Consider the following 27,893-nt stretch of genomic DNA (forward strand, 5'->3'; position numbering starts at 1 on the left):
ACAATCTTCCATGAAAATTGTTTTTAAAAAGTGGATACAAAACAAACTGAAAACAGATCAAACTGGAATGTTGTTACAGGGTTTTGTTCACGTGTCATGTTTTTGAAACTTTTAAATAAATACTAGTTCACAAACAACTTGCCCGTAGTAACATTTTTGATGATGGTTTATTCACAGCCCCTGACCCATGTTGACAAAATACAACCCTGTCAAGTGAAGGGTAACAAGGCACATTTCTACCATTGGAGTTTCTTTCCCTACTATTATTATTATTATAGACAATGATCCCCACAATCCTGCTTGCCTTAATTCTTTGGTTAAGATGTTTCATTTAACAGTGCAGAATGTCCAATGGGTCTTTTAATATTTTTCACCAGGGGATAAATAAATGTGAAAAGCTGTTGTCAACAACTTTATCAGCACAGTTCCAATCATTTTACACTCAACACACAGATAGCCAAGAGTTAGTAATATCTCTGGTGCATATTTTCCTCACCGATTTGCCTTGAAATCATTTTTTGTAGCACCCAATGAAAACAGTCAATACAGTGTAAATAGGACAGATCTGTACCTTTGCCTTTGCCTTTTGATTTTCAGCCAGTCATTTCACATAGTTGGAGATCCTAAAAATTTCACATCTGAACACAACTGCAGCTGAAGTGTTTTTCCTTCTTTTTACTTTTCAGCTAAATCTGGAATTCTGCTGGTTTCTTCTTCATCCCTACTTTCACTTTCGGACTGGCATTTATGTATCATATTACAAATTCCAACTTGAACATCTTCTCCCAGAATGACAAGGGATATACTGTATTAACAGACATGCTAAAAAGACTGCAACACTGTCTCATTATTCTGCCTTGGACAAGGTGGTTTTAGTGTTTAACTTGAGCTACAGCAGAGATGGCAGGTAACAGAATTGTTTCAAAGTACTCACAGTGTACAGTATTTTTTTCCGGTGTATAAGACGGTGATTGTGATCCGTTCTAATGCACAGTGGAATAACTGTTTCCATATATTCTGAAAGTTTAAAATACTGTTCGAATCCTTTTAGTAGAAAAAACCTACACGTATAAAAAGCTGGTGAACATTAGTTAGTTATTTGAATTCTGTCGTCTTCTTTTCATCACTTCCTAGTAAACGAAAACCTGGGGAGGAAAAGAAATCAACAGATAACATTCAGAAAGAGTACAATACCTTTTTTCCGTTTTTGTGGTTAGAGTTAATTATTTTCCACGGAGACGCATTGCTGCCAGCAAAGGGGAAAAAAAATAATCGCCCTTATCTCGTAATTAAAAGATAGTAATTCTGGCATACTTTATGTGATCACGGGATAGCACAATTGTTGTATAATACATATGTCGCTACGTGCGGATTTACAGTTTTAAGCAGAGGACCTGATTGCGCGCATAACTGCTCATAACGGAAGCATCATTACTTTGATGTCTAAATCCCACAAAACTGCTCTTCGTGCTTATAATGATTCTGTCCATATTTGCTAAAATTTGCTAAATTTGATTATGACTAAACCTCAGTCGAAAGTAAATCCGTACAAATTCTGCAGCGCTGGACACTGTCACGATCATGAAACCGAAAGTGCCAGCCAAGCTCACGGCAGCTTCTAGATGCTGTTACGTTCAGTGCACAACGTAACAGGTGTTACAGTACATACACTGAAGTAATCATTGCTATCTCGTAATTACGAGATAAGGGGGCGATTTTATTTCCCTTGGTGGCAGCGATGCGCTTCCGTAATTTTCTAACTAAGATGTTAGATTTTTTTTTTTTCGTGGAAAGAATCAAACGATATGCAATAATTATGTTGCATCACTATTTGGGGGACACACCAAAAAACAAAAGAAAGAAACAACCGCACACTTGGGAGTATGTTTGTATATCCTCAGCACCAAATGGCAAAAAAAAAGCAGAGCAAAGCTGCACTGTGCACAATAGTTCAAACCCACACAGCTGGTCTGTGTTTTAAGCATGACTGTGTCCCAGCTCGTCTGCGCTGGGTTTTTTCTCATTAACCTCGTTCTGTGAAACACAGTGATGACCTCTTGGGAAGCTCCTAATCACTGCCCTCCCCCTCTTCGTGAGTACATGTGCCAGGACAGCTCAGTAGCTCTCACACAGCCACCGAGCTCCACCCTCGTACTCGCTGTGGTCAGCTGACAGGGCAGCCTGCCATGACTTGATGAACAACAACCACCCACGGGCTACCCAGGCAGGAAAGCAACTTGCTTTCATCTCAGATTGCCAGGGTTGTGATCAGGTCACAAATCCAACAGGGTCACAGACCGCAGAACCCTGGTTATCTGAGGGCTGTGCTGCACCACTGATTTTCAAATCGCAGCTGCAGGCAAACAACAAGCCCACATTGCCACTTATCAAAGGTCTTCCAGAGACACAGCCCTGGTGGACCAGATGAGCTGCACCCACAATCCACTGGGCAAGGCAGTACTTATGCCGTCTGTCCCCTCAGAGAACTGAATGAACTGGCCCACAGTCTACAAAAACACAGGGCGGCAGAAGCAGACGTTCAGAGAAAAAGCCACACTCACAGGTGCAGGCAGTGCGCCTCACGCCCAGAGGGAGAAGGGAGAGAGACCTCAGGCTGAAGCTGGCGATTCAGAGGGAGAGCCAGCGAAACTACAAAGTCGAGGGCCAGGCTGGGCCGGAAGACAGCTGATGGCAGACCGAGAGCAAAAGAAACAGAAGCAGGCGGCCAGCCAAAGCTACAGCCAGAAGAACTGCAGCCCATGGGAACAGGAACGCAAGGTAAGCGGACTCTAAAAGTTCAATAGGAAATTTCGACAGGGCGTGTCCCTCAGGGACAATCCATTTTGTTGGGGTGCTGCCTGGAAAGCCTATGACCTGGAGCCAGAGCACATAGCTGTCTGCTGTTGGAGCACTGGGCTAAAGTGACACTGTATTGCCCAGTGGGAGGAGCTGCTGATCCCAGCTACTAGAGTATCCTAAAGAACAGAGTAATACCGCCTCTTTAAGCACGGACACTGGTCTCCTGGCAATCTGCAGACAGTCTTCTGGAAGCACGAAATCGGCAGATAGTGGGCAGAAAGAACCCAGGTTGGAGCAGCTACAGGAAATGTTCTGCCGCCCGAGAAGCCCAGAGAGAGCCTGTCCTCCTCCTTCAGGGAAGCCGAAGCAATGAAAACGGAGCCAGCGCAAGGGATTAAGGTTCGAAAGACCAGGTACGGCGACAGCCGGGAGTGTTAGCTTGCCCATAGCCAGGGCCCGCAGGTCCCACCAGCAGGACGGGGAGGGAAAGGAAAAGACACGGTCAGCTCCTCGAAAACTCAACCACACCAGTGAGGCAGAGCTCCAGTGGGCGGGACGGGCGACGCCGATCCAGTCAGGGGCGAGAGTCCGTCCCCAGAGTCGGTTGCGTGCAGAAGGAAAGCAGCCAACCAGAGCATCAAGCCCATAACGTGACCACACCCACGAACCGGGGAGACAGCAAGCAGGGGCGGCCTGGCTGGGCGCACAAAGGGTAAAGCAAGAGCCGACCCCTCAGCCCGGACTCGTACGGGCTGAGGGAAGAGCTGGGCGACTCGGAAAGGACCTCTTGCTCAGCATTGGGGGTCACTGGTGCACTTCCCTAGAGGTCAAACTACAAAAGGGCGCAAACACTCGTTAGTTGAAAACAGAAGCGTGGCCAGAACACAAAGGCAACACGACGAGCCCGGAGGCAGAAGCACCAGGTACCTGGAAGCCACAAGCTGCACAGGCACACGCAGAAAACACATCCACCACCAAACCCCACTCACAAGGAAGTCATGCATCACTATTCAATTATCTGAGGCAGTGAGTGCGCCAAAAATGCATTTCGCTGAATAAAACGGTGGCAGGAGTTTTACTTCAAGAGAAACCCCTATCTCGCAGTCCTGCCGTTACAATGCAGGAGGATGTCCACCTTTTATCGAGGCTCTTTTCAGAACCCGTTCTTCCAAAGCCTGCCACCTTGCGGGGGAAATAGACGAGACTGAAACAAGGTCATTTATATGGATGACCATCTACAAAAAAAAAACCGACGCTCTTCTAAAGAAAAACAAGGGAACACTTACAGTTTCCGGATGGTGGTTTTCTCTTCTTTAGGCGTGGTGCAGGGCGCTGGGGGTACAGGCTGGAGATCTGCTTCAACTGCGGCTGGCTCGCTCTGAGGCAAAATCCCACTGCAGACATGACCACACCACGTTATTATCCCCATTCGGCGTCATCCCCTGTTTTCTTAGTTCAAATAAACCCTTTCCAAGAAGGACGCGGAGAGACACAGCGCATCTGACTACACCTCTTATAGAGCTGCAGCTGCTCTTGGGCCACCAGGAGCTGGGCTTTGAGCTGGTTCCGTTCCTGCAAAACGTCCTTCAGCTCCTGCAAAGTGAACCGGGGCCGGTTCGGATCCTTGAGGTCCACTACCATCTTGTTCGAACCGATCGTCATCTGTAAAATAAGAATCATTTCTCCGGATGAGACCCATCCAGAAAAGCCGCGTGTTAATTAGCACAAAATGGTGATATCTAAAGTATTTCCAGTGGATAAGCATTACGAGGCACCGAATTTATTCTCCTCCCCCGAACAAAACCTTCTGTTGAAAGTAAACTGTAATTAGATTATTTTCTATATCCCATGTCCACATATGACCAGTCACGCTCTGTCAATATTAATATGAGTGTTGTGAAAGAATTGAGCTGTTCTGCTTGAGCAGTCTGGTTATTAGCAACGTTTTACAAATAGTATATATATATAAAATGTGTTTTTGTTATTGAGAGAAACAGCTAAACGCAGAATTCAATGTCCAGAAATTGAACACGTCCACATGTGTGAAATTCTAAATTCCCGTAGAACATTAAGAGCTGCTCTCACAGTCGAAGGAGTTAGCTGTCATTCTGTTTCCCATTCATTTAATAACGGGTCACAAGTGCGACCCACATAAAACAAATCAGAACAGAATAAATCACTTTTCGACTCGTGCTTCACTAGAAAGCAGTACTTATTATTTTTAAAAAACGTAAATGTCAGAATTCATTATAGTTTTTTTTACTATATACCTTTATATGAAAGGTATACGTCAGAATATGTACTTCTCGAGGTATTATCTCGTGTAATTGTAAAAACTGGTACATAGAAAATTAAAAAAAAACACTCAAAAGTCAACTACTGTCCGCAACATTTCTCGGATTCATCTCACGGGACGTTTTGAAAAAAAGTTCAAATAAAAGGGGAAAGTCCTTCATTCTGGGTCAACAAGGAATAGCATCAGGTTTCTTAGTGCGCTTCAGTTGCGCATTGGATCGACCAGTTGTCGAGCTAGTGTAATACAAGGAAGAAGAAATGTCTCCTGTGCACACTGCAGACGAAGAGCTCACCGTCCCCTGTTCCGACCCCTCACTCAGACGCCGGTCCAGCTCGCTCTTCAGATTGTCCCGCTCCATTTTCAGCTCCTCCAGCGTCAGGTTGTGCCTGTTCACCAGGGCTTCAAACATCTCCAGGACCCGGACAATTTTGAACTGCAGCTCGGACACCTCTTCGCCGGCGCTGTTGATTTTGAGCAGGTCTCTCCCGATCACATAGGAGATGTCGTACACGTCCTCCACCGTCAGATCAAACGCGTCTTTCTCGAAAGCCAGAGCAGGGGTCGTGTCCAGCCCCTCCATAGCTTCTGCTGCAGGAGCTGCCGCCCGCGGTGGTGTGTTTTTATGTTCAACAAGTGTCTCGTCTGTAAAAGCTGAAACGTCTCCTTCACGCTTTGAAGTCAGCTCAGATCCGTCTGATGGTTAGTTTTCGCTGTTGTTTGCTCGCAGTGCGAGAGGGTCCCTGGTCATCGCACAACCTCTTTGAACTTCCTTCTTTTGGAAACTTTGGGCAACTTGCCACAGTCCCTCCTTGACTGACACGGCCTTGAGCCAATTGTACTCGCAGAAAGTGAAACCCCTTTCGGCGATGTCTGTATATATCTCAGGAGGCAACGCTTCTCCTAGTGACAGGTGAAGCCAAGCGAGCAAGTCAGGTGAAACGCAGCATGTGATACTTTATAAGCGTATGACGGAGTTTCCAAATCATTTTTGTTTCCGCTACTGTGTGTGAATTTGGTTACAGCGATACTTTTTATCACGTAATAAAGATTGTGAAGTAAAAAAAAAATACCCCATTGCTGTGAAGACAATCTATATTTAACCTTTTTTTTAATCGAGATGAATTAACCGATTTACTGTGATGCAAGCTGTAAACTCCAAAAAATAAATTCTTGATTTTATTCGAATGCGAATGCAATGTAACCTTTTTCATTTCAAAACAAACAATACACTGTACAAAAATATCTTTAAAGGATACACAATGTAGACAGGTATGCAGTAAACCATTCATCGTAATCCATTCACTGGAAGAGTACATTAAAGTGCACAAAGGCATTGCAATAATAGGATAAATCATGGGCTCAGTAATTAAGTGGCTACACCCTTAAAACAGTTTCTATTCATTATTTGTGTTTAATTATAACAGCCAGGTTCTTATATTACAGAGAAAATCTCTGAAAACTGTGTAAGAGTCTTTGGTTTAGGTTTGTGTTAATATAGATGTGTTGAAAAAAACAGTCCTTTATTCTCAGTAAACGGAAAGGATTCTGATCGGGAACGGTTTCAACACGGAGTGTTTTTGAAGATGCACAAAGGTACAATTTAGTGAGATGATGCGCGCTGTCTAAAACCCTGCGGAGTTTTTTAGAACTGTTTGGAAAAGGACGTAATTGTAAGTCTTCAAAAATCTTGATTTCCCATACTGTTGTTTTAATTGAGCTTTCTTGATATTTTGAACTTCGGGTTAAGCTGTAAAGAAATATGCAATATTGATGTTCAGCAACACTGGCGTTACAGTCGATTATGAGCGAGTTGCAAAACGCTGAATGTTTTTCAAAGTCGGCTTTCAGGAAAGTCGTTCAATGAATTGTAGTGTTCTGTGCTGTAGTCCATTATTATTATTTCCGCTCGTTGCTGCTGAGGTCCACATAAAGTTTACTTTTATCTCTCATTTGTAATGCGCACTAATTGTTTATGCGGTCACAATGTATCTTTCGGACAAAGGCATATTTGAATTTTCCTAGAGTCCTCCTTCCACACCCTGAAGTTTCCTAGTTTGTGTGGCAGAGAAGTGCTACTGAACCCCTCTTTGGGGCCTTTAAACGGTGTGTTTTAGGTTCTGTTTCACCCATTTCAGATACGGTTTACTGGCGTGAGTATAACACTGCTTGTAGCTCTCTACATACAGAGGTTTTTAATGCTATGTTGTTTTTTAAGCGGGGTTATTTACTACCATAAAGAAAACATTGTAGCTGGACAGACTATAAAGGGTTGTAGCATAACCTAAACTGCTTATGCCACCCATGCGTTTTTAAACTGGCTCCCAGCTGCGAGTTTGGAAAGATTTACCGTGTGATCAGTGTGACGCGTATTTAATTTGGGTTAACATATTTTGCTAAGCAGTTTTTTTTATATTTTATGTTCTTAGTCGGGTTCATTTTTACTGTGGTAGTTTGTTTAGCATGAGAGCAGCTTACGTTGGTCTCTGACCCGGGGGGAAGTGTGGTGGGGTGGACAGTTGACGAGAGAACCTGCCGTTATTCTTCCTTGTCCTTTTCTCAAAATAAAGTTTGCTAGCCGGCTAGTGAAGGCTGTGTTTTCCTTCGTACTAACCCCCGCCTCCTTTAAACTGAACCCGGCTCATTCATTTGTGCGCTTTGTTGTCTGCTTGCGTCAGAGGATGAACGACTGGACCCCCGTGGCGACGGTGTATGACCCCCTGAAAGCGGGGAGCATAGATGGCACAGACGTGGAGCCCCACGATCGGGCGGTATGGAGGGCCATGGTGGCCCGCTACGTCCCCAACAAGGGTGTTGTTGGAGACCCCCACCTCACGCTGTTTGTCTCCCGGCTCCACCACCAGACCACAGAGGAGAGGCTGCGGGAGGTCTTCTCCAAGTACGGCGACATTCGCCGACTGCGCCTGGTGCGGGACATCGTGACCGGCCTCTCCAAAGGCTACGCCTTCATCGAGTACAAGGAGGAGCGCTCGCTGGTGAAGGCCCACAGAGACGCCAACAAGATGGTGGTGGACCAGCACGAGCTGTTTGTGGACTACGAGCAGGAGAGGACGCTGAAGGGCTGGGTACCGCGGCGACTGGGCGGGGGGCTGGGGGGCAAGAAGGAATCGGGCCAGCTGAGGTTCGGCGGGCGGGACAGGCCGTTCCGAAAGCCCATCAACGTGCCCCAGATGCTGAACGAAAGGACCCTGCCCCAGGACAGGCCCCGCGACAGGAGGTGGGAGAAGGCAGGCGAGAGGGAGGAGTGGCGCAGGGACAGAGAGAGGGACAGGACTCCTCCAGAGAGAGACCGGGACAGAGACCGGGGAAGGGACAGAGACCGAAAGGAGGAGCGTGAGAGGACAAGAGAACGTAGCGACAGAGGAAGGGAGTGCGAGAAGGAAAGGAAGAGCAGCAAGCGCGAGAGAGAGAGGAGCAAGGAAAGGAAATCGAAAAGGGAAAAAGACGATGGCAGACAAAGGGACAAGGACAGGCACAAAGACAGAAGGTGAACGGCATCCGAAATGGGAGATATTGCAGAGAGATGTTACCTCTCCTTCAGATTAAGGCTATACGAGTCGAAAATCTTTTGGAAACTAGTTATTTGATTCTCCATCACAAATCACAGAGCTTTGACCTTTGAAAAAAACTGGAAGCCTCAAGCTCTGAACTGTGGTGGAATCGTTCATTTTCGTTCATATGTACTCATTCTGTGCATGTGTTGCGAATATGAGTTTGCACATCTCCAGATACAGATGGTTTTTCTTGCTGATGTGCTCTTTCTGCCCAGTCTGCTCCTTGTAATGTGGCAGTGTTCTGTCATTTCTTTCAACACTTTCACATTGAAAAGGTTCATAAACAATTAAGAACCTTCTGCTGAGGTTCTTGATTCCAAGATGTTCCCTGAGACTTGGTTTTGTCCAAGAAAATAAAAAATAGATCCCCCACTTTACCTGTGAACAGTGTCCATTTCCTTTAATATAGAGGTGGCACATTACCCCCAAGCAGAGTAAGGGGCTATGCTTTTCCAGAGACTGTGACAATACAATCATTTTATATTTCTTCGGGAAATTTATTGAATGAAATTCTGATGGATTGTGATGACTTTTGTGTTTTAGCTTTTTAAAAAAAATTCATGCGTTTTCATTTGACACCTGTTAATCTAATAAATTCTATTTCAAACCTCAATTTTGCAACACTTAAAGAGTGAGGCATTTCTGCACAATGTTCTGTATATCACCTTTTAACCCAGAGCTTACTCTGAGGTGTGTGAAAATATTCTACCACCCAAGAAGAGTGTAAGTCCTTTATTAAGCAGGTATGTCTGGAGTCAACACTGTATTGCTTTAAAAAAACAACAAAAACACTTCCATGGCACATTCCACCACTAAAATACTGCACTTATCAAAATAGGAAAGGCCTTCTGTAGATGAAAAATTGAAGCATCCACAATGGCAAAAAAGAAACTTAACAATTCAATGTCAACCATTTGCTTCAGCATAAGCTTAACAGGATATCATATACAAGTGGGTTACAGCATCACAAAACATTTAAATATGAAGCCAGAGCACACAAATCAAAAATATAGAATGAATTCCCTTCTTTTTAATGGATATTTTATGTTATTCTTAAAAAAAATAATTCAGTCCCTTTCTGGAGGTCCCTGTTGACTTAAAGATCCATTTTACTGCTTGCATTGCCCCAGATCTGATTTATGTTGGCATTTTCATTTGGAAAGACTGGGCCTTTCTGCACACAATCAAGACTTCTGGCGTTTGTGCTGTGTTGGGCACCTGGTCTGTCCTTGAAAAACGAGCTTGGACCTGCTGTCCGTGAAAGCTGGACGTCTTTGAATGCAGTCCATTACACAGTTTTGTCAATTAAATTAAAAAAAAGATAAAATATGATATTTGAATAATTCCACTGATGTGTAAGGAGGATTTTCATCTTAAATCATCCTCATGTCAAAAATCTTACGCAAGAGCCAAACAATGATGTAGCTCCCCCCCACCCCCCCCAACATGTTGAGTCTAATTTTCCCTATAAGAAATCTGCTTACAAAAAACCCCAAACTCTTAATGGTCAAGACAAAGTAGACAACAAGTCCTGGTATTTAGCAGCAGTGTTTCAACTCATTATGGTATTCAAAAAGTTGTAACTTTTGTTTGACAACATAGTTGTGAAAAATCAAGTTTTTGTGCTGTGCAATCTTTCCTCCTTTTTTCATTCTTTTGTAGGGTTTTATAAAGGCACAATATCCGGAATATGTTTTCTTAGCACATGTATTTGTTGAAAACTACTTCAGAATTTTTTTTGCCTGTTTGTAGTCAGAAAGCTTTTCAGGGATACTCTGGGGTGGGTCCCCCTTAACCCCCCTTGAGGATTTTCAATATTGTTTGTGAAGACAAGAACACTGAATATTTTTTAATGCAGGCAAGTCAACCACTCGATTGGTTTACAGTCAAACAGATTCCAAGAGCTTTATTCACAGCTTTAAACGTCTGCTAAATAATTCTCAGGGATACTGACGTGGTACAGTGAGTGTCCTCCACCATGTGCTAAGCAGCCAGTGTAGCATACGCTAGCCCACAGGAAGGCTTCTGTCCTGGAAGAAAGGCTGTTGGCCCTGGTGTTGAGGGACATCTTCCTGGCCCTCATTGATAAACCTTTTAGGAATCGTCTGGGAAGTTTAATCGTCAGGCTGTATTTAGGTATTTAAATATACCTAATGCATCATTCACTAAGCTGCCTATTGCAGTTTAGGCAAGTACCCCATACCCGACACATCAAAAACGTAAAAAGCTGAATCCAACCACAGCAGGGCCACCAATAACAACTTGCTGTTTCTTAGCGGCACGTGATAGAGTCTGATCTTTTGGAGATACTGACTACGTTGTTTCAGTGTCCATTTTTAAACACTGCTCCTATTTTTTTCTGAAGCTGATCACATCTGCACGCAGTTCCTCCTTTTCTCTGTTCCACCTGCCTCCTCTTCCTCGCGTTCTGTCATCCCGAACTCCCACTTCGCGCGACTCTCTCTCTCTCCCTCTGTCCCTTCCTCTCCTGTCCCCGTCTCCTCCCACGAGCCCGCGGCTCTCACTCCGGCCTCGTCTGCTCCCGTCTCGACGTCCCGCTTCTTTCTCAATCCCACCGTGCAGTTCTTCCAGGGCTCCCCTGCCTGCCCTGGCCAGGCCCTGCCTCCCAGAGGAAACTCCGGGTGGAATCTGCTCGCGCTCTTCGTGTGGAAGGTATCCACCGAGCCTCCAATGAGAAGACATTTCTTTGCTATCGTTTGAAGACTGCTGTGGGAAGTCGCCAGTCATTCAGATCCAGTGGCGTCCCAAAAAAACACGTCTACTGTGCAGTTTCAGCTCATGTTCCAGTGTTACTCCTTAATAGCGAGTTCAACTTGCCCGCCATCCATCAGACCGTTGGCACGCACCATGAGGATGTTAGCTACTTGTGCATTTTTTTTTTAATGCAAACACGTTTTGGCATAGATTTAACTATACTGGTAAATGGTAAAAACACTACTATGTCCACATGTGCTGCAGCAATTTAAAAAAAAAAAGGCTATGAAGCTTACCAATAAGCTGTTAATGCTGTTGTGCAATGCGGAGTCTTTTGCGCCCCCTAGCGGGACGGCTTTTTGGTGGCTTCGCTTTTTGAAATGCAGTTCCTCTCGGTTAACGTGCGCTCTTCTTTTGTGTGTGTGTGTGTGGTCGCGCCTGTCTAAACCCGCAATGCACGAGAGAGGCGGCGGGGCTCGCTGTCCGGGTCCGAGTTTCCGTCACGCGTTGCGGGTTTAAAGGTGCTGCAGGGCCTCCTGCGCCTGCTCCGTGTACACGTCATCTTTGTTGGCCCAGCCGCCGAAGGTGTCTTCGAAGCGCACGTTTTTCTGGGAGTTGCGTTTCTTGTCCTTGGAGAAGAAGCTAAACCTGCAGCGAAGGGTGAGGCAAGCAGAAAAAAAAAAGTTATAAACAACGAATATATATCAAAACATTTTGCATATGAGTAAATGCGTAATCGAATTTGGTCAAATATAAAAGATTTAGGTATCATCTATATAATGTTACTTAAGCTAGAAAAATAACTACAGATAAAACCATAGCCAAGGAAGAATTAAAAAAAAGTATTCACAGCTTCAACGTCATCATTAGTTGTACGTGCTGAATTATTATCAGAACAGCAAAAGATGTTCAAACATCTTTCTTGAAATATAGCTGTGCAGTATTAGTATGCTTATCACTTCATTTAAAACTGGATTAGAGTAGAACATCTCTAATCTACGGGTGTGTTAGGCTACCACATCATTTTAATTTGTTATTGATCTTGGATTATTCACTTGCAATTGGTTAATCAAAAACGTTGCAGGAGGGAGTGGGGGGGTGGGGGGTATACAGACAAGAAAGGACAGACTAATGCAATTTCCCAGCTGCACATTGCAACCAGCCCCCTCCATAACATCTCTGTGAAACACCCATCCAGTCCAGTCAGGATCTGTTCATGCACCAGTCCATCCCAGCAGTTTGATATGCTTAAGAAGTTAAGGTTTTAAAAAGACAATATATGTACTTCACCATTTTATGTGGCCTTTAAAGGATTAAGTCAAAACAAGGCGCCACAGTTAGAATTAATTGTCAAAAAAAAAAAACTGAAACGACAGTACCAAAGATGCATTAATTTCTCTTTAAATATGAAGAGATTTTATTTCTTTTCAAACAGGCACCGATATGATTTAGTCCTATGTTAGTCGCATTAGGGTTTAGCAACTATACGGAGAAACACAGGTGGAAAGTGTGGATTATAAAATGAATGTGAAAGAAATGGGAAGAGTAACTGGATGGGGGGGGGGGATTCTGACTGGCTGATCCAAACGGCGCGACCTGCGTAAAACTGAACAGACCCCACAATCAGCCAATCAGAATAGGCGGCAGTGCCCTGAGTGAACAGCGTGCACGTCAGTACATGCGGGGAGAGGGAGAGCAACAGGCCGTGCAGGAAAAAGAGGAAGAAACGTGTAAAAAAACAACAACAAAGACACAAAACAACAACCGAATGATCGTACAAGGGACACAAGTCTTCTGATTGGCTGTAATGTGGGATCATCTGGAATCAATCCAGCTGCCACCATCGGCATTATGGCTGTAAAGATCCTGGTTGGAAAAGCACAGACACGAAGAGATGAGCAGCTGACACACAGTGAGGCGAACAGACACAAGGGCACTCCTGCACAGCACAGCCAGTGAGAGCTACAGCAGGGGCAGGTTACGCTTGGGGCAGAGATATCAGACAGCCCTGGTAAGCTAGCAGAGGCGCAGTTCATGCTGAAGTATTCGTGATGTGGTCAAGAGTCATATGACGTGAATATTATAGGTCAAGCAATGACAAAGATGAAGGGACCCCTGAAACTGGCATCCCACCCATGAACCTGTACGGGCCCTTAGCACACCTCTGTGTAAAAACACCACCCTCTCTGCTCCCGCACAGATCCTCATGCACTGCAGGCGGCTGGTTTTCTGTATGGTTGGAAACTCGCACCCACAATGTCTGTACATCACAAATAAACCTTTTGCAGCCCAAGCAAGCACAGGCAGGGGAGTTCAATACAAACTGCAAGAGGTACAGGAGCATCAGTTTGGAGTAGACCATCAGAGGGACACACTGACATGTTGCTTATGGACAATGTCTTAACTAAACATCTGATTTAATCATCATCTCTCTGGTCAATACAATATTATACTGCATATTGTAGTCGTGACATTAATACCATATTCATATTCAGCATAACTCGTAATTAACAATGTAAGCATTTTTGTCTTATAATTAGGGCTTCTAAAGTGTTTACTTTATAATCACATTTTCCACTCATAATGACAACTAGCTGACATTTTCCATGACAGCCTGATGTAAAGCAACACACAGGTGCTTCTCCTCTCCTGTTTTGACAAACTTAAAATACTATTTTAAAAAGCAAGCTAAACCACAATACTCTGGGGTTTTCAGATCAAATGCTCATCTTTAAAAGTATTTTTTTAGAACAGAATTTTCAAACAGTGCTGTCTAAGAGCACTGTATTATTATATTCATGCATATGAGCTAGTTTTGGTTCTTTATTGAATTTGGGGAGTTATATACAGGTTTAACAAGCTTATTATAGTTTCAGTTATTATTAATGAAGAAACATACCTTGGGAAATTTATTGTCAAACATTTAGCACACTGAAAAACTCAATATAGAAAAATACACTGATTTAAAATAGTGTGCATACAGATGTATGTTAGAAAAGGCACTATGTGAATTATAATAGAGTACATACAGGAATGTATGCTATGAGGGAAAAAGATTTTATCATTAAAACAAACTACAGAAACAAGGCAATTCACAAAATCCATCATACAGCCTTGAGCACAAGCCATTATCATATCTGAAATGTATCACATTGGACTTTTTTTTTCGACTGAACATTGGATAATTGGCATAGATTGGTAATCATGCTCAGGGACTATTTCTCAAATTTAACTCAAATATGCAATGTGTCTGCCTTATCTTCTGTGATGTATTTTAGCCAAAACTCATAAATTAAGCATGCTTCATCCAAGAGTACATGAAGAAACCTTGGAGCTGGTGCCAAGCATCCAAGCATTACGTTGCAGAGTAGTGTTTGACTCAAATCTGTGGAAAAATCTGTTATGTTATTTTTGCAGCCAAATGTTAGCAACTCGGCCAGCAGTATTCTGCAAGTGTCTATTAATTTGGGCTACCAGATCTTTTGTTAGCCCAGAAGGAACTGGGGGCCTGAGCTATTAGATTTAATCTCAGATGTACAGCATTTGACAAGACTGTACTTTCCTGACAAACACCTTTTTCAGATTGTAGAACCATATAACACGCACACTTCGAAGATTCGCTAAAAGGTTAAAAAAAGAGGCAAGGATCCTGCAGACTGTATATAACTCTTTTGTTATTGGTTTAGATGTCTTAAAAAATAAGTGACATTCTTCTGCACTACCCACAGCTGTAGTGTCAAGGCTAAAGTGTTACAGTCAGGGGACTCTACACATCCTCTAGTGCTCGAGCACAAACTCAGTTCATCCACAGGTCTAACCTACAAGTGCAACAGGGCCACAGGAGAGGCCTACAGACTCCACCTCAGGGTGCTCAGGGAAAATGATCTCCTGTCTGCTCTGTCTGCCAGATTGCCAGGGGGCTGCTGGTTCAGGACATGCTACATGGGAAAAGTCAAATCATGCACATGTTTATAACTGCACAAAGTGGGAGACTGGCACAGGGCTGGCAAGCGTGTGACAACCATTCCTTCATTTTACCTGCAGCAACATCACAATGTAGAGAAGGCAGACAGACCATGAAGTAAAAATTAGCAAATTACTGTGTTTAACCTGGCATTCAGCACTAGGGGGAGAGAGAAGAAGGGAGGACATATAATTGTATCACAAATAGGTTAGACTCTCGCACATGATCCCACCCCGCCCCCCCAGTACCCCCCTTCCCTGTGACAGGCTCAGCTCACCCAAGACCTGAAAACTCAGGGCACGTGGAGAAGCTTGACCGGAAACCCGGTGCACGTTTATCAAGGCTGAAAAATCACTGCCGAGGTGTTCTGCGCACAGCATGATACATTTGGACAGCGATTAGGGACACAAGCAGAAAGGTTAGAGGCGCAAAGAATGGGAGTTTCAGCTCTGGATTACGATTGATTTGCTAGTAATTCTGTGGTCCTCTGTTCTAAGACACGCATCTCACACACTCCATCTGGAGTTCATAGCCTATTACTGGTGCAAGGTAAAACTATACTTAATTCCAAAGTGCCACAATTAAGTTATTCTAATGGCCAACAAGTCAAAGTCTATTACTGTATGTTGATAGTGCTCATTTTAGCGAATAACCCCCTAGTGGCAAATGAGAAATGAGAAAATATTACTACTGTATCATGCTTCGTGAAGCAGTTAATGTCTTCATTACTTACTAAAAGGTGAAGAGTTTATTAGTAGAGCAAGGAAAAAATGTGTAGTGAAAGCCTTAGTTCCATTTGACATTTTGCGCAAACACAACAAGGAATCCTATATTAGAACGTCTAAGGTTCACGAATGGGGAATCTTTAAGACTGCAGGCAGCGCCCGTCACGCAGACAGAGCTGGGAGAAGTGCTCAGAAGATGTGGGAGACGCAGTTCAGCAGAGCCGGGGCCTGAGCCCGGGGGTACTCACAGGCGCTTGATTCCAGACTCTGGCTGGGTGGCGGGGCGGGGCGGCTGGGGGGGGGCAGGCCAGGGAGCGGAAGAGCTGGTCTCTTCCCCATTTTCCTCACTGTGGAGGAGAAAGAGAGAACACTGCAGAGGATGCCAGACACGAGCCGGTTGAGTATAAAGGAATAAAGTTAGCGTTTGAGCCAGCACTGAGGAAAATAATACTATCTGTCAGTAACCTTGACAGAAGAGTGGAACTCGTTTTTCTTTTCAACCTTTTTATTCCGTTGTTGCTATAATCTCAGCATGTTCACTTTGAGAGCCTGAGTTTGTTATAAATAAGTTTGAGTAACTGAACTAACCCTTTAATAATAAAAGCTCCCTGATGTTCAGCTACCTTTTATAATAGGCCAGCTCTTCTTGCAACATGAAGACTTTTGCTTTGAGCTCGTTCCTCTCGTGCAGCACATCACGCAGCTCCTGCAGGGTGAATCGTGGGCGGTTTGGGTCTTGCAGGTCCAGCCCGGCCTTGTCTGTGGACAGGTCCTCCTCGTACACCGGCTCCTTTTGAAAGGACGTGGAGAGATGTTGTTGAGCGCCCCCTCTCTTGGTCTCACCTTCTACAAAACTTCCAATCTAAAATGTCCACGGGCCAAAAACCAACACTTCTCTAGCAAAATCACATGCTTATCACTACTTGTAAATGAAGCGTTTAGTTCTAGACCGACCACCTTGTTGCACAATATAATTAGTAATGAGTAATTCAAGTTCTCTTCAGATATACTGCAGTGTAAAATATTTTCTGTGCAGTTTTTCAAATGTAGCTTTGCCATGATTTAATGGATTTTGATTCTGTGCACTATTGAGTTTGGGAAGCATTCAGTTGTGCAAGATGTTACTTGGAGTCAGTGAGAAATTATGGTCATATCTAACTTAAAGAATGAAAGAACCCTTTATGAAAAGGGGTTGGTATAGTACATGCCTGTACGTCTAGCATGCTAATTCACTTCCTATGGTCTTCTAGCATTGCAGAGCTTCTGGGCTTTCTGAGGCAACAGCAGCAGTTTGCCTTAATACATTCTTGATGTTATGTGTCCATAAGGCATCTCGGGCCAAGCTGATCCACAAAGTGCAAAACATCAGAACCTAGGGAAATGAGCAGGAGGGGTCTAGAAAAATTTGACTGGGATTACAATAGACCTGTGGTTGTCTTGATATCAACATTGGGTACGACACCATCACATTAGTGCCTAACACTACAGGACTGCTGTCCCCCGGATGATGGAACTGATTCCACTGTCTACTGCATGGGATCCAGCAACACATCAGTGCTTCCTGCAACACACACATGCTAGGGAGAGTTCTCAAACGCTCCTTTCCAGCACTAAAAATCTAAAAGTCTTTTTTTTAAACTTTTTTTACTCAATGGTTTTTAGATAATTTCGGCGTTGTTCAATAAGTGGCACGACACACTTGGGGGGGAAAAAAGGCAGTCCAATACTTCAACAACTTCACAGCAGACCCAGCAATTATGTGCGACCCAAATAACGCATGAACAATTTAGTTAGCAATAAATGAACCTTTATGCGTGTTCTATCTGGTTTTCCCTTCCCAGATAATAATTTTTACCCTATAATTGTTACTTACTTCATTGCCACCAGCTTGACTAAAAGGATGATGCTTTGTCAGAATGTTTGGGGGGAAAAAACACTCTTTAAAAACAAGCAGCAGGCCAGCACATTGGAGCTTGAGAGGCATGCACATTCACGATCACAGCACACACACAGGCCACGTGTGTGACGTGACTACACACTCCCACACGCTCCAGCACTGCTGGAGGGGCTGCAGGAAACGTCTCTGCAGGGCTCACTGCAGATGATTCTGCAGGATTTATAGGAACAGCCACTCTGAGCACAATGAGGTTAGGATCAAAGCACACCACCCCTGGAAACCAGACAGTGCAGTTACCCATAACACTGCCTCTTCCTCTTCCTGCTCTTCGTCATTTTCACTCTCTTCTTCATTTTCCACTTCCACAATCCGGGGGAACAGAGAGAGGCGCTGAACGGGCTCAAAGCGTTCGATCTGGAATCTCCCCTCGGACAGAGCAGTCTGCATAGTGCAGTAATTGGGTTCTGAGATCTGAATTATGGTCATTTCCTGTACAGGTGGCCTGATAACATGCTTTCAGGATATTCCAATTCAATAAGCTTTGATCAGCAAATTGTTGAACTAGGAATGGGCACGTGGCATAGATTTCAATTTTTCACAGTGCCCCTCACTTTCCTTTCTGACATCGCTCTTCTGTGCTGGTGAGCATGCTAGTTAGATGTGTTCCACAAATGCTTACTTAATGTAAATACTAGCAGGATATGTACATAAACTTTGTCTATTCTTCTTTATTTCTCCTTCAGGATATTGCCTGTCCCTCTCTGCATAATGCGACCGCAATGTGAAGCAAGTACTGTTCACAGGAGATCCATCACAAGCTCAGTAAGCACATTTAATCACGCCGCCCTATTTTCCAGAGTGACTCAAACTCTTTTGGCTCTGTTCCAGTTAAAATGAGATCATGAATCATCAGGCTGTGAATTTCACACAACCTCCCCATGTCTCTCTCTGTCACTCACTATAGTACATTTTACACACATTCCTAAATAATCCACCCTGATCATGTATACATTTCAATTTCAGGATTTCCATTTTAAATGTAACATAATAAAACATGCATTTGTTTCTATTCAACAAAAAGATCGATACTTATTACTTTTTAGAATACACTGTTTCCAGGTCTCATCTTACTTTGTCTAGGTTCTCACTGTGATTTCTCTTTCCCCCTAAGCTCTTAATGACTTTCCTAGTTTAGCCCAGAGCACTCCCTCTCTCAACATGTTTTTCTTTTATTCTGTATTTCCTGTAGTGCAACATTTCTGAGAATACAAAGGGATTGTGGGAGCCTGAAACAAGCTACCCAGCCATGTTGTTGAGGAAAGGCTGGAGCAGGTTCTTAGTTTACTTAGCTACTAACCACCAAATGAGTCATGTGGGCCACACAGCCTCCTCTCAAATTGCAGACTCTTTCATGTTCTTACTGGACAGCTTGTTTCCTGTGTGACAGATCAATATTGTTGCGAATTGGCTGATGTTTAGTCCGGGCGTGAATCTGCCCTCACGTAATGCTTCACTTTCTGGCTCAAGGCAAGTTATCTGCAATGCCTACCAGCCAGCTATTTCTCTGGGGCTCCTACCAGCCGGACACACTGTGAGATGACCTGGGTCCTCTACACACGCTGTGCTCTCAGTCTACACCCTTCACAACAGAAGGGCCGAGGGCACCCCAAATACACAAGAATGGGGGTTTTATTGACGCTCCATATGGCGTATCCAGACAAGTAACTGAGGCACCTTGAAAATGAGATGAACTGAAATCCCGCTTATTTTGGGAGATCAAGGGCTCGTGAGGCCCGTCTGTGTCACAATGCCGTACTGCCTGGCAGCGCCCGGTTTGGAGTCCTCTCACAGAAGACGGCAGAGCCGGCTGCCGGCGTGGTGCGCCGCGCTGGGCTCACCTTGGGCTCCTCGCTGCCCTGGCTCGGGTCTCCCTGCCCCTTCTCCCTCAGCTTGCTGAGCTCCAGCCTCAGGCTGCCCAGCTCCTGCTCGCGGGTCTGGGCGAAGGCTTCCAGCTCCACCTTCTGCTCGATCAGCGCCTTGCCCTGCGCCTCCACCACCGTGATCCTGTGCCGCAGGTCGTGGTTGATCTTCATCAGCCGGTTCTGCTGCTGCTGCAGCTGCGGAGCCACACACACACACACAGAGGAGACCCAGGGGTTCAGCTGCACGGGCCCGACCCTGGTTGCGAGCATGTCAGGATGGCATGGATTTCATTTTGATTTCTTTTTTTTATTTGTATAATGTTAGCATGCCCAAAGGGGTTGCCCAAGGTTGGACCTTGGACCCCTAGAGATTTTTTTTTCCTCTTTACTAAGGAGTTTTTGGTTTCTCTCCTCACAACCTTGTTGTGAAAAGCGCTCTATAAAAATGAATTGAATGACAATGGGTTGGCTGTTTGAGCTGGTGTTGGGCGTCAGAGGATTTACCAGTCGCCATCTTTCACTACCCAACCTTGTGAAAGGTCAGGCAGTCAAGGTCGGAACCAGCTGACCTGCTGGAGCTGCCAGCTCAAAGAGTGCAATATACAGTAACTCAGCATGCAGTCACATTGTAAAAAAGCACTTTCACCTCCCATGGAAGCCCAAAGGCTGTTTACTACTCATGATCTAATACACGGTTATCATGAAAAGGTCAATTGGACTGAATGTGTCTAATGAATATTTTAGGAATGGATAGTTATTGTATTTTGGACAAGTTACTTTTACTTGTGTATTGCACCAGCTTTGCTAAAGTGGCTGATTATTTTAAAGAACCAGCTGGTTTTGCTCTCTGAAGACTCTCTAAAGTCTTAAAGACCTACTGCATGTGAAGACATAAGAGTTTGTAGTTATTTCAGATTTAAACATTTTCAGATTTATTTCAATCTTTCCCGGACACTGTGATACAATGGCTTGCATTATCCTTGGGGCTCAAACAGCATAAAACTAAAACAGATCAAACTTTTTTTTTCATCTTTGACTGGGGTTCACTTTGTTTTTTTTAAACAATTTTTATTCTTTAAAACCAGAATTTCCATTCAAAAAATAAGGAGATGAAGTTTGGAAAATGTGGATTAATGGTGGGTGCAGCCAAGGACAACAAGCAGGGAGTGAGCTCTTACTGCCTCGATGTCCTCGTTCTTCAGCGTGAGTTCCCGGTCCTTTGCGCGGATCTCATCCCTCTGCTTGTCCACCACTTCCTTCAGCTTCTTCATCACCTGCCTCTCCCTCTCCGACATGCCTGCCCAGAGGAACGCACGAGTCGTCAGGGAGGCCTGAGACGGTCCAGAACCAAGCTGTCATTCAGCTCACACAGCCACCAAAAGAGCAACCCAACTGAATAACAAGGCCAGTCACCCCCTCAGTCCCGGTCCCAGGAAGGTGGGTTGGATACACAATCCAGGGAAACAACAGAGACTCTCTTTAGAGAGCCTGTCCCTCAGTCTGTAAACCACATTTTCAACAAACGCTGAAATGTACTGCACTTTCATATTTGTGTGTCATATTTTTAAAATGACAATCTACTGCATTGCTCTATGCGATGGCAATTAACAGCATGTCTCAGCTTGGCCAGGAGAGTGGAGATACAGGGAGATAACAGTCACTAGATACTAATTTATTCAAAAGTCCAGCTGCAACAACAGTATTACTCGTAATTAAAACCGACCTGTATCAGAAGCTATCTGTCAAGGTGAGTAAAAAGTGAACTCTGGTTTAATTCTACTTTCTGGTATGTTCATAATCAGAGGTGCTAAGCCTCTTTAGGCTATATCTACCCATTAGATCTGAGAACACTTATTATTTAAATTATTGCTAAAGGTTTCAAACTTTCTTGGACCTACACTGTAGTGTAACATAACTATATCCTGTTGGAAATGCAGTTCAAAATAGAAAATTAAATATTCAATTATACATGATTTAAATTTGTAAAACTATTTCACATCATGTTTACAGCAAGCACAGATCCAGGGGTCTATATGTAGACATGGGAGATATAGATTGCAGATATGGAAATTCCTCTTTGAGAGTTTCCACCAGGGTGTGTTGTGTGTCCTGCGGAATAAATATAGCCTTAACTGGTATGTCAGACACTTGACTGGATGCATTTCCATCCGAGTGCCCGGACTGCTCTAAAATAGCATCCTGTCCCTTTACTGCAGCCGGTCAGGCTGAGACTGGCACACGGACTTGTGTGTGTGCGTGTGTACTGTCTTTCTCTTGCCCTCTCACCTCATCCCGTGTGGCGTCATGTGACACGACTCAGACCTACACTCACCTACACCTACACTCTGCTGGTGACTGCACGGCAACATCAACACACCTGATCCAAAAACTGGCATCAGTCATCGCCCTACCAGTTCTGCAGCTGGCCTGAAACACAAGCATTCTGAAAAGCAAACTAAATGCTTGATGTCTCTCAAAACGTTTTCTAGTGAGGGTGCCGATAATTACTTCAGAAATCTGAACTGACACTAAAACAAGAGGTTGGCACAAGAATGATTAAAGTGGTGTAATTATTACACCAAGCAGAATTATTTCATCATTATCTCCAAGTTAGGCTAAACCAGTACATTTATTAGTAGTACACTTATTACTATGCTGAAGAGATATTAAAGAACTAGTACTACAATACAGCAAGCCCCTTGTGCTAGATACTGAACTCGGAGACCAGCTGACAAGACAGGCTAGCTGTGAGTCCTCCTGTGTGTGTGGGGTGTGGCTTAGGAACAGAACCAAAGGTCAGGACAGACCTCTTACAAACAAAGAGCATGAGAACGTTTACAAAGGAGAGAAGCCCACTGCTAGAAGCCAGGAAGTCATTCCTCCAAACTCCCACAATCCTGTGTAAAAAGTGCCTCTGGGTCTCATCATTAAATCCATTTCCCTGCTGCTTCCTTCCTGTCTGTGCCCTCTGGGTCATGTTTCCCTGCTGGCTCTGAAGAACCCAGATGAGCTGTCTTGGTCAATGCCAGTGACGATTTTGAATACCCGAATCCAGATTCCTTATAGTCTTCTCCATTCAAGGCTAACAAGGCTCAGTTCTTCTAACCTGACAGAGTAGGAGTTTCCTGGAATGCATCAAGTTGTTCTTCTCTGGACCAATTCCAGAAAACCAATATCGGTTTAGTAGTGCGGTGAAGAAAATTGCACTTAATGTTGTAAATGAAATCTTAACTGTATATCCTTATCTGCTGTTGGACTTTTTATTGCCTCCACACATTCACCTAGAAGGTGAACATTGTGTGAGAACACAAATGCCTTTTTTTTTTCCAAGCTCACCGTTTTGCACCCTTTTATTATTAATTCATTTGCAGAAATAAAGCCCAAGCAATGCTGGTCCCCCTCTCACGCAGCCAGGTGCAGTACCTCACTCAAGGTGCAACAGCAGTGTCTGCAGCAGGGGCTCGAACCCACAACCATCAGTTGAGCCCAGAGGCATAACCTCTACACTACACTTCCTCCGTACGTGATCATAATCAAAAATAAAATCCACCTGAAAAAACGAGTAAGCGTCTTAATAAACTGCACCTAATATTTGTCTCTATTATGCCGTACACCTAAATGCTGTTAAACATATTTGCATGATCATTGTTTCCCTTTGAGAACAAATGTCACAGGATCAAAGAATGAAAAAATTCACGTGAACAAAAGGTCTGTAAAAAATCTGCCATCTGTAGCTTGACTTTTCATCGCGCTGCATTGAACGAAAATGATCAGATTCCAGATAAATCACAAGTCCCCTCTGTGAAGCCGATTCCCTGCCGATCTCACCCGACGCAGCCAAACAAGATTTTCAGATCAATAAGCAATGGCCTTGTCTCATTCACAACCCTTTCAGAACGTCTACACTCTGCTGAATTCTCCCACAACATCTGAGTGCTGTGCAGAGGGATTTGAAACGTCCCACCGGTGCTGTTGCCTGAACCTCGATCGGTACCCACACATCGCACAATGCCGGCTGCTGGCTGAGGTTCATTATTATGCGCTGAAAGGCCCCACTGTGTGTGTGGGCGCCAGACAAGAGTGCCTCTCACAGCTCTGCTCGGCTCGTCCAGGAATCCGTGCAGCTGGTTTGAGGCCGCCGAGCGCCTTTTCACCCCCAGCAGCTCACAGAACAGCAAGAGAAAACACCGACAGCACCTCTCTGCGCGCCACGGCCTCTCCTGGCTTTAGTTCAGCCACACATTATTGATAAAAATAGGAAGAAATGAATGTATTACAAAGATAACTGATGAACAGGACTGAAAATGATACCACAGCCACACTGCAGCCCCGAATTTCACAACAGGGCTTCTGGGAAGTGGTTAATTAAATAAGTGGGTGTGAAATTAGGCTGATTAATAAGGCTTATAAGGTTAGTGTATTAGATTAATACACTCTAAACTTGTTAAATTAATTCTCATCCCACACCCTAGACTGGAATTAAGAGTATTAAACGACAAATGCCAGAAAGATTCGTGGCCTTATTTTAAAGCACTGATGACTGATTGAGCAACATTACTAATGTATCTGAGCCGAATACTTACAACTTACTGCTGATGATTACTCAGTGATGATTTAGAGGCCACTAATTCGTTTGGAAATTAATGTAGGTGTATACAGTATATGCACTTGTATGCATGCTAATTCCTCATGACCCTTCAAGACATGACTTGAAGCTTGTGGAACAGTGATGATGCTGTGCAGGCTCCTTTTTTTGTTTTTTACTTTTCTTGTTTTCTGTGTTGCTGTGCTGTTTTTTGTTTTTTATTGGTCGGGCTCTTAACCGTCACCTTCTTGTTTCTGCAGGTCCTCTTCAGTCATGCCGGTGTCCTTGAAGGAGAGGTTAGTGAGCAGGTTCTTGTTCTCCTCCTGCAGCTGAGCAATCTGGGACAGCAGGTCCTGAGCTTCTCCTCGCCACACGTCCTCCACCAGCTCCAGCTCCTTGGTACAGAGGGCACAGGTCAGCACAGGGAAGAACCCACACTTGCAACACAGGCTGACGACAGGACAAACACTCCCACAAACATGGGTGAGGCTGACACCACAGACACAAGACAAACACCCCGACAAACAAGAGTGAGACTGGCTCCACAGACACAGGACAAAAACACCAACAAACATGGGTGAGACTGACACTGCAGACACAGACCAAACACCCCGACAAACAAGAGTGATACTCACACCGCAGACACAAGATAAACAAGAGTGATATTCATACTGCAGATACAGACCAAACACCCCAACAAATACAGGTGAGACTGACACTGCAGACAGACCCAACACCCTGATGAGTCGTGAACATCTTCACGGTTGTTTCAGTAGTCTTGTCTTATTATTTTTTTAACATTTATATTCATTTTTTTCTTTTTTGATTGGGAAAGTAAATTGCAAAGCTTTTTTCCCCAGTGCAAAAAAGTCCTGGACAGAACCACTGAATGCCTCTGGGGAGGAAATGCTTGTTTGTCTCCAATTTGCTTTCTCCTGTCCACTTTCTGACCATCAGGTCTGAGAATTTGTTTTTTCCCCCACAAAGTATATGAAAATATGAAAAAAGCATTACATACATGGGATCACATTGACACTTAAAGCAGCTCCTCAGTTTAATACAGGGGTGGGCAACCCTTCTCCTGGGGAGCCTCAATCGATAGGTCCCTATAGGTCAAGCTTAACGCATGAATTTCTGAACACTTGGAACACAGACACACACTGGTCTATGTACTAAACTAATTTGGTTCAGTCAGGAAAGGCCAGCTGTGGTCTTTGGCAGTTATAGGGCATTCATTTTTTCGTTTTAGATTATCTCTTAACTACTTAAGTGAAGAAATTTACCAGTTGAGGTGGACTGTAACTGTTCAGGACTACTGTGGCTACCCTTGACTTGTTTCTTTTTCCCCAGATGTCTTCTCCACACTGTTTTACACAATGTTGAGCGCCGCAGTCCTTACAGAAAGCAGGGCGGCTTTGTCAGTTTAGGTGTAAGCACAGTATATTACAGACCATGACAAAACTGATAATAAGACCGAGAGGCGCAGCAGTCTGAGCTCTTCATCCTGTCGTCTGCAAACGCGCCTCTTCGAATTCTTAAACATCAGGCTGGATTACAAATTTAACAACCCAGTCTTTATTTTCCTTCCTGGGTATCCAGTATAACAATTAAACAGTTTTAAAAATAGAGAGAAGCTTGTGGATTACAGGAGCGCGCAACAAGTAGCATTTTCAAAACCTGCTACATTACATTAGCGTGCAACGTGCACAACAAAATTGAATGCGTGCAACTTTTATACTCGGCATAAACTGCTCTTCTTTCTAAGGCAGTTATAAAATATGGATGTAATATCTCTAAAATAGAGACAGCGCATAGGAAATCAGGAAATACCAAGAATAGAAAAAGTGTGCCAAATATATTTTCCGTTTCTGTAACGAGTCCGTTCCACTTAGTCACGCAATCACAGCCAGTCTCACAAGCTGCATTCTTCACTAGCCATTCTGATAAGAAAATTATGTTTTTCGAGCAGGCTGGCCGCCTATCACACACAAAGAACATGTTTTGAATCTTCGAGCAATTGAGAGAGGTGAACAAAATGCGATCAAAGCGTTAGCGCAGTTTTGTCCTTTCCTTCGCTGCTCAGGCGAAAGCCTGGTGCCTAAAACGCCCTGTTTCCACACTCACAGTACACGGCCAGCTACCAGCGTGACAGGGCTTGTCCGTTTAGCGTCAGGCTCGGACAGACGCCAGAGCGATACCGCACCTTCTGGTGTTTTTTTTCCTTTTCCAGCCGGTCCATCCGCTCCAGCCGGAGCCGGTCCAGCTCCAGGCGCAGCTCCTCGGTCTCGGGGCTGATGCTGTTCCTGCTGACCAGGACTTCCAGGATCTCCAGAACCCGCACCACTTTGGGCATCAGCCGGGCCAGCGCCTCGCACCCGTACTGGTCTATGATCCTCTCGAACTCCTGCCCCACCACGGCGGCGATGTCGTACACGTCCATGACTGTCAGCTCCGCCGCGTTCTTCTCCAACGCGGATCCAAAGTCTTCCATCCCTGCCTCTTTATAAGGGAGCAGCTCTGCTCTTTTATTTTTTCCTTTCCTGTCCGAGATCGAAGTTCCCCCCCGCACCTAACTCAAAACACCGCATTAACGCTGCCCCTGGATGCGTTGCGTCTCAGCAGCCTACCGGAGACCATCGCGGGACCCCTACGCACCCACAGCGGTCGGTGTTGCCTCTTCGGCCGCAGCCATTTTGTCGGGAATACGAGTTTAATTGGACTGAAACTCCAGCGGTTCCATTGCAATCCAAAACCCGCTCTGCCCCAGTCTCTGTGGATGCATCGCAGGCACCGACTGCGCATGTCAGAATCCCAGAAAGAGCAGTGGAGGTCGCCGCTAAGTTGAGTCAACTTGGAAATCGAGGCGTATAAATAGATCGGGGGAGTGTGAGTGCTGTGCGTGTGTGGAAAAGAAAGTATTGGGTTGTGTTGATTCAATTGACAGCTTCTGCCTTGTTAAGTACAGAGGGCTCTTTTGGCACTCCTCGAACGCGATGCAATTTACCTGTAATGCAAATTTTCTTTAACGATGCACTGTCTTCTGTTTGGCTTCACGAGTAGCTGACTTCATTAAACATGAATCACCTTCTGAACAAACATCCCTGGTCTGTCTTCAGTGGTCTTAGTGGACACGTCGAGACAGAATCGACTGTATATACTGTAAGCCTGTACAACGAAACCCCGAACAGCTCGGTTGGTCTATTAAGACTATTTATAATATATATAAATAAAGTTTTATTATTATTATTATTATTATTATTATTATTATTATTATTATTATTTATTATTATTATTATTATTATTATTATTATTTATCGCGACAGCGACAATTTTTCGCGGACGCCTAATCTTTGCGACATTTAGATGCAGCATAATAAATGTACTTGGAAATTTCTTAGGTCAATATTTTTGTTCCTTA

General features: G+C 44.3%; 3 protein-coding genes across 8 annotated transcripts; 1 reads left to right on the top strand and 2 right to left on the bottom strand.

Moving 5' to 3' along the window:
• Positions 1–148: 148 nt before the first annotated feature.
• On the bottom strand, positions 149–6,018 carry rilpl2 (Rab interacting lysosomal protein-like 2). Its single transcript, XM_088618597.1, has 4 exons — positions 5,388–6,018; positions 4,310–4,461; positions 4,086–4,193; positions 149–1,145 (listed from the first exon to the last, which is right to left on the bottom strand). The coding sequence occupies exons 1-4, from the start codon at positions 5,673–5,675 to the stop codon at positions 1,124–1,126; spliced, it is 570 nt and encodes a 189-aa protein (XP_088474723.1). The 5' UTR covers positions 5,676–6,018; the 3' UTR covers positions 149–1,123.
• snrnp35 (small nuclear ribonucleoprotein 35 (U11/U12)) lies at positions 2,199–23,410 on the top strand. 4 transcript variants are annotated; one of them, XR_015929872.1, is made up of 4 exons: positions 6,558–6,765; positions 18,712–18,790; positions 20,976–21,327; positions 23,262–23,410. XR_015929872.1 is itself a non-coding variant. In XM_088618596.1 (2 exons), exons 1-2 carry the CDS (start codon positions 2,491–2,493, stop codon positions 8,602–8,604), a joined length of 1,122 nt encoding a protein of 373 aa, XP_088474722.1. In that variant the 5' UTR covers positions 2,214–2,490; the 3' UTR covers positions 8,605–9,280. The 4 variants fall into 4 exon arrangements, 2 of the variants coding, with proteins under 2 accessions (XP_088474722.1, XP_088474721.1); XR_015929873.1 differs by lacking the exons at positions 6,558–6,765; positions 20,976–21,327; positions 23,262–23,410 and adding an exon at positions 2,199–2,778 and having other exon boundaries at positions 18,712–18,954; XM_088618596.1 differs by lacking the exons at positions 6,558–6,765; positions 18,712–18,790; positions 20,976–21,327; positions 23,262–23,410 and adding exons at positions 2,214–2,778; positions 7,771–9,280.
• rilpl1 (Rab interacting lysosomal protein-like 1) lies at positions 9,385–27,645 on the bottom strand. 3 transcript variants are annotated; one of them, XM_088618592.1, is made up of 9 exons: positions 26,679–27,645; positions 24,720–24,870; positions 21,069–21,187; positions 19,867–20,085; positions 18,266–18,409; positions 16,695–16,861; positions 16,320–16,418; positions 13,161–13,248; positions 11,892–12,030 (listed from the first exon to the last, which is right to left on the bottom strand). In XM_088618592.1, exons 1-9 carry the CDS (start codon positions 26,964–26,966, stop codon positions 12,025–12,027), a joined length of 1,281 nt encoding a protein of 426 aa, XP_088474718.1. In that variant the 5' UTR covers positions 26,967–27,645; the 3' UTR covers positions 11,892–12,024. The 3 variants fall into 3 exon arrangements, with proteins under 3 accessions (XP_088474716.1, XP_088474719.1, XP_088474718.1); XM_088618590.1 differs by lacking the exon at positions 13,161–13,248 and having other exon boundaries at positions 9,385–12,030; positions 26,679–27,643; XM_088618593.1 differs by lacking the exons at positions 13,161–13,248; positions 18,266–18,409 and having other exon boundaries at positions 9,385–12,030; positions 26,679–27,636.
• Between the last annotated feature and the right edge of the window lie 248 nt (positions 27,646–27,893).

The sequence above is a fragment of the Lepisosteus platostomus genome, chromosome 24 (assembly GCF_059453375.1).
Source record: "Lepisosteus platostomus isolate fLepPlt1 chromosome 24, fLepPlt1.hap1, whole genome shotgun sequence".
Classification (NCBI taxonomy): domain Eukaryota; kingdom Metazoa; phylum Chordata; class Actinopteri; order Semionotiformes; family Lepisosteidae; genus Lepisosteus; species Lepisosteus platostomus.

Coding starts and splice junctions, on each gene's coding strand:
- rilpl1 (XM_088618590.1), bottom strand. CDS start 26,966: ATGGAAGACTTTGGATCCGCGTTGGAGAAGAACGCGGCGGAGCTGACA. Junction 16,419..16,694: donor GAGCTGGCCTATTATAAAAG/GTAGCTGAACAT, acceptor TCTCCTCCACAG/TGAGGAAAATGGGGAAGAGA. Junction 12,031..16,319: donor GAGTCTGGAATCAAGCGCCT/GTGAGTACCCCC, acceptor CCTTCGCTGCAG/GTTTAGCTTCTTCTCCAAGG.
- rilpl2 (XM_088618597.1), bottom strand. CDS start 5,675: ATGGAGGGGCTGGACACGACCCCTGCTCTGGCTTTCGAGAAAGACGCG. Junction 4,462..5,387: donor AGGGGTCGGAACAGGGGACG/GTGAGCTCTTCG, acceptor CTTATTTTACAG/ATGACGATCGGTTCGAACAA. Junction 1,146..4,085: donor AAAACCACCATCCGGAAACT/GTAAGTGTTCCC, acceptor TTTCCTCCCCAG/GTTTTCGTTTACTAGGAAGT.
- snrnp35 (XM_088618596.1), top strand. CDS start 2,491: ATGAACTGGCCCACAGTCTACAAAAACACAGGGCGGCAGAAGCAGACG. Junction 2,779..7,770: donor CATGGGAACAGGAACGCAAG/GTAAGCGGACTC, acceptor TGCTTGCGTCAG/AGGATGAACGACTGGACCCC.